This window comes from Amblyomma maculatum, chromosome 10, assembly GCF_055883805.1.
Source record: "Amblyomma maculatum isolate TAMU_Amacu chromosome 10, ASM5588380v1, whole genome shotgun sequence".
NCBI lineage: Eukaryota > Metazoa > Arthropoda > Arachnida > Ixodida > Ixodidae > Amblyomma > Amblyomma maculatum.
In genome coordinates this window covers 30,302,085-30,307,010 of record NC_139353.1, presented here as the reverse complement: position 1 = coordinate 30,307,010, position 4,926 = coordinate 30,302,085, and the positions used below count along the sequence as shown (strand labels likewise).

General features: G+C 50.8%; 1 protein-coding gene across 1 annotated transcript; it reads right to left on the bottom strand.

Annotated features, from left to right (window-relative positions):
- Positions 1-575: 575 nt before the first annotated feature.
- Positions 576-4,456, bottom strand: LOC146176039 (uncharacterized). The gene is made up of 3 exons (XM_084581241.1): positions 3,692-4,456; positions 2,703-3,445; positions 576-1,230 (listed from the first exon to the last, which is right to left on the bottom strand). Exons 1-3 carry the CDS (start codon positions 4,454-4,456, stop codon positions 576-578), a joined length of 2,163 nt encoding a protein of 720 aa, XP_084437367.1.
- Positions 4,457-4,926: the final 470 nt, after the last annotated feature.

The window sequence follows — 4,926 nt, the reverse complement described above, 5'->3', positions numbered from 1 at the left end:
GAATACCTTGTAAGTCGGGCTTCTACAAAAGACGAGTGATGGTTGGCGAATTTTTCAAGTTCACTTAGATTGAATGTTATGCACAACCAATAGACCGAGGAACTGGATCTAAAGGGCCCTGTTGGGCTTCTTTCGTACCATGCAGGATGAAAAATTGCGGAGGTTTGTCCCGGTTATGTTTACTTACACGAGCGTAAGCTTAAATAAGCATGGGTACACAGTTGTTTTAATAGTATTAAATATTTATTGGTGAAAAATGAATTCACTCTTGTGTAATGCAGCGTAAGTTAGACAGAAGTATCATCGGGTCAGTATCACCGGCAGGCCATGTCGTCGTCGAGGTAGCGGCAGTCGCTCATGCGTGCGGTCTTTTTCTTCAACCAACCAAGCTTCTCGCTGTCCTTGGATTTCGGCTTCAATTTGGCCTGCTTCCTCTTAGCTTTTCTTCACAGGGATCTGCCCTCTTCTGAATCATCAGAGGCCGCGTAACACCTACTCCAAACAGTCGTCGCACATGGTCTGGAACGCGCCTCAAACATGGCGAGACTGAGGAGCATAATCTGGGGTGCGTTGTATCATGGCGTGGAAGCCCGGCGACTGAGATCAACCACGCCTGAACTTTTTTGACCATAGAAGGTGGCCCAAAAGCGATCAACAGCGTTCCGGCTATCGTGCATCTTTGACTTGAGGATAGAAACCTTCACCTTATTAGACTCTACTAGCCTGATCATATCTTCTAATTTGGCCTTGCGCACGGCCCGCGACCTCTCTGCTGACTCATTGTTTCTCTTGCGGCGATCCCAGTACGCCTGGTCTTTTCGTTCTGCAGGTACCTGACCTCGACGGCGCGTCGGTCCGGCGGCACAGTTGTCTTGCGCCGGCCCTCCGTGGACGCGGTCGCAACCATCGACAGCGGCATTGCTGACGGCAGATGAAGACGACTCGCTGCTCTCCGCACATGCGCGGCATTCGTCATCACCACTGTCGATGCCGTTATTCATGCGGCCATTGGCGTTGTCCGGAGGTGAAGGAGTCGTCCTGGGAGACGACACTCCACTGCGCGAAAGGTCAAGCGGCTGCTGGTTGAAATCTTGAAGTCCTTCGGTGGGACTTCCACCCCGTGAGCCCTGCTCTTGAGACGCCAACAGCGATGAGTGCTCCTGGTTCGGGAGGTGCTGCAGGTGGGACATCGTGAGGGCTGCAAGTGTTCCGTCGGAAGCCACGATAATGCTGCACAGAAGAGAAGGCAATAAAGGTTAAAAAGCTGCACCCTACTATCATCTACCATTTGAAGGACAAGTAACACGAGATACTAGCACGTCTGACAATTACTATATGAAGCTGCCGGCAGGAAGCATTGGCGACAAGCAGAAGAAAATCTTGTTTAAAAGCACTTGCTGCTGGGCTAGTTCGTTTCGGTTCATAATTCAATAGTGTTAAGGCGCAAAAAACAGACAAGACGTATAAGTAGGTGACAGACACCTGCCTATGTGTCTTCTGTTTTTTGCGCCTTAAAACTATTTAATTATAAAAATTTGTTGACGTGTTTGAGCTAGTAGAGGCACATAACCTCGTAGGTGTCTGCCAGTTTCTATAAGGGGTGCACACAAACCACAATGTAACTAGTTAGAAGCTATCATGCGCCAGGGAGGCTACCGTTAACAAAAGGTTTATCTCTTAATAGAAGGGGTTTTAGTATTGTGAGCCTTTCACGTGGACATACCATCGTCATTTGTCAGATGGGCAACCGAGGCGCGAGCCACCGGTGGCGCCGCGGGGTGATGATGATGGTATGTACACGTGAAAGATCTTTATAAGGCGCACAATATCCGTGTCTTGTGCACAGGACAGGCACCGAAGCGTTTGTTCGCGGATGCATTCACATTGCCATTATATGTTGCGCAAACTCCGGCTTTATTTATTTTCTGTGTGTCTGCAGCACCTTCCATGAGGACTCGCCCAGTCGTCAACCTTGTTGCACCTGTCACTGCCTCGATGTCAATATTAGTGTCAGAGGGGATTTAGTTCTAACTGTAATTCCATTTAGTGCGGTGGTCAAATAAATAAATAAAAATAATACTGTCAAGTTAAGTATCGTTGGGCATGGTTCAGGTCAAAATTTCAAGCGTAATGAATGACCGTGGTCATGGCTAGTATACATGTAACGACATACTGACATGAGTATGCTGGATACTGTTAAAGCGTTGCTATACAACCGTTTTCACGCACGTGCATGGCTCGACAAGCAAGAAATTGCACACAGTGGTGGCGTCTGGATCAGCAGTACCCTAATAAAGCCTCTACCCAAAAGAACTCAAAGCGGATGTCTGCGGATGACAGCTTTTGTGAGCTTGGTCGTTGTTATGGTACATCACAAACAGCTTGCAAAGTGTAAGTACAAGTGGGCATACGGCTATATAAGTACAATGAAAGTCAGTTCAGTTCAGTTCAGGCGTTCAGTCGTGTCCGACTTTTCGTGACCCTATGGACCATGTCACGCCACGCTTTCCGGTCTCTCACTATCTTCTTAACATCACATAGCTTCATCTGCAATGCCTCGAGAATGCCATCTAACCATCGCGTTCGCTGCCTACCCCTTCTCCGGCGACCCTCAACCTTTCCCAAAATCAAATCTTTCTCCAGCGACTCCTCTCTTCTCATCAGATGACCAAAGTAGCTGAGCTTTAACTTTAGAATTTGACCCTCCAAAGGCCGCAACGGACTTCATGTGGCTGAGCACCAGGGCCACAATGGAGTTAAAGGTCATTCGGGAGAACCCACCCTGTGAGCGGCGCACAACATCCACATGCCTGCGGACCTCTTGCTCTGAATAGTTGGGCTGCTGTTTCTTCACCATGTGCACTATTTTTGCTATCTGCTGCTCTGTCTTGCTCTTAGTCGGGGAGGCTGCTCGGCTGGAATACATGGATTCCACGTCCGAACATGGAGCAGCCTGCTCCATGCGCCAGTGTAGGTCATAGAACTCTGGCACTTGCAGCCGTTCCACTGGCCTCCTGCCCTTGTGCTCGGCAGAGGGTGGCCTTGGCTCGATGGACAGAGCGTGCAGCTTCACATCTTCGGGTTCAGCACGAACTGGTGAAGATTTCCGACGCAGCAGCAGCGGCGGCGGGGGTGATGGCAGAGCCGGTGGCAGCTGGCACTGGCCTTCTTCCCCCCCAAAGTCTTCCGCCTCGATCGTAGAGACAGCTCCCCTAGGCCTCTCGTCTTCATCCTCTCCCTCCTCATCCATGACGTGGTTCTCATTCTGTAGTGGTAGTGACTGTGGTGATGGTGTTACTGGTGCCCTGTTGTTTTCCAGCTTCTCCATCTCGATAAGAAACTGCTGCATCTCGCGGGCATGATCTTCCTGCTGAGACGCCAGCCCCTCTTCGAGTTCAGCGATTTTTTTCTTTTGCTCTTTCAGCATCAGCTCCAGCTCTGCAAACTGGGCAAGGTCCCAACCGTGGGTCTGGGTCTCGGCGTCGCATGTCGGCTGCACGGCCTGCATGGCTCGAGACAGGCAGCGAGGTCGGGACGGTGTCTGGCTGCAGCCGTCCTTGAGGCTGACCACCTTTTCCTCGACCTCATCCTCCACAGCAGACTCGTACTACGTGCTGCTGCACGAGCTGGCACGCGCACCACGGGGTCCGCCATCGCCTGCCACCGCGGGCTGCTCCAGCTCCTGGTCAACCTTGCAGGCAGATGACTGCAGTCCATTGTGAGCACCCCCTGGGGCAACTGCAGGGGTGGAGTAGTAGTCATCGTCGTCGTCCTCTGGGTCCTGGTAGTAGAGGAAGGAGTGGAGTTCCTCGTGCAGCTGCCGAAAGCCCGGATGTCGGTCCACAAAGTTGGCCAGCGTTCTGTACTCCGACAGAACCTGCCGCGCCTGCTGGGGACTCAGGACCTTCAGCAAGTCGTCCTCCTGGGACGGCCCAGTTTCCTGCAGGAAGTCCCGCAGCTGCCTGACAATATCAGCCACATCCGCATCGGTTAGAGCCTGGAACTCTGGCTTCTCATCTACTGCTGGTACATCTTCCCCACAAATAGAACCGGTGTCACCCTCACTAACCCGAAAGTTGTCAACAGCAGGTTCCTTCCCATCTGAAAGTTTGGCGCTGTCCGGTGAAGACCGGGCACTGCCCGGTCCAGGCTCAGAATACATTAGAAGGCTGTCCTTCTGAATGTCCTTGTGAGCAGACCATCCAGTGGTATTGCCATTGGCATCGAAATGCGGCTCGTCCGCGTGAGCTTGCTGCCCGGTCCTAGCAGGAATTCGACGGCAGAAATCAGGCTTTCCCGAGCTAGACGAATGGTGACTAGGTTCTGAAAGCCTACGTGCAAGAACGTCTCGAGATATTTGCACGAGTGCGCGCGAAGACAGTAATGCTGGTACCGCTGGCTGCTGGTGCCTCCATGGTGGAGGTGCTGCTGGTACAATGAAAGTACAAGTATGCATAACCCCGGCCTCTTTACAATAGGCACATAGCTTTCCGTCAGCAACCTGAAAGATATGCGCGAGGATAACTGCAACACAGTGGTGAACTCCGAAATAAATACGACTCGCCATGCATAGCAAGCGCACAAGGTAGCTATGCCGTATACATTGCTTTCTGTTCGGCGTAGTAGTAGCACCATACATTGTGGCAGAAGAATAAGGACGCACGTCTCGATTTGTAAAATTTCTTAATATGAATCAGGAAATTTTTCGTTCGTTCAAAGCTTTCTGATTGATTTAAAGATTTAGTTAATTGTGAACATGACGATATTTTCGTTAAAATGATATCCTGCATGAAGCAAAGACGAAGATATGAATGATGAAGATGATGGTATGAACTGAAGAGATGGCCCACGGCTGCTGTTTGGGGAATAGGAAGGACTGAAGTGTATGATATTGACTCTTCTCCTTTCTTGTCGCTTCTTACCACA

Bases quoted from the DNA above. Each gene is read 5' to 3' on its own strand.
- LOC146176039 (XM_084581241.1), bottom strand. From the start codon at position 4,456: ATGCATACTTGTACTTTCATTGTACCAGCAGCACCTCCACCATGGAGG. The intron at 3,446-3,691 runs GTTGACCAGGAG...GACCTTGCCCAG, and splicing joins TGCAGTCATCTGCCTGCAAG to TTTGCAGAGCTGGAGCTGAT. The intron at 1,231-2,702 runs GTCAAATTCTAA...TCTTCTGTGCAG, and splicing joins TCCGTTGCGGCCTTTGGAGG to CATTATCGTGGCTTCCGACG.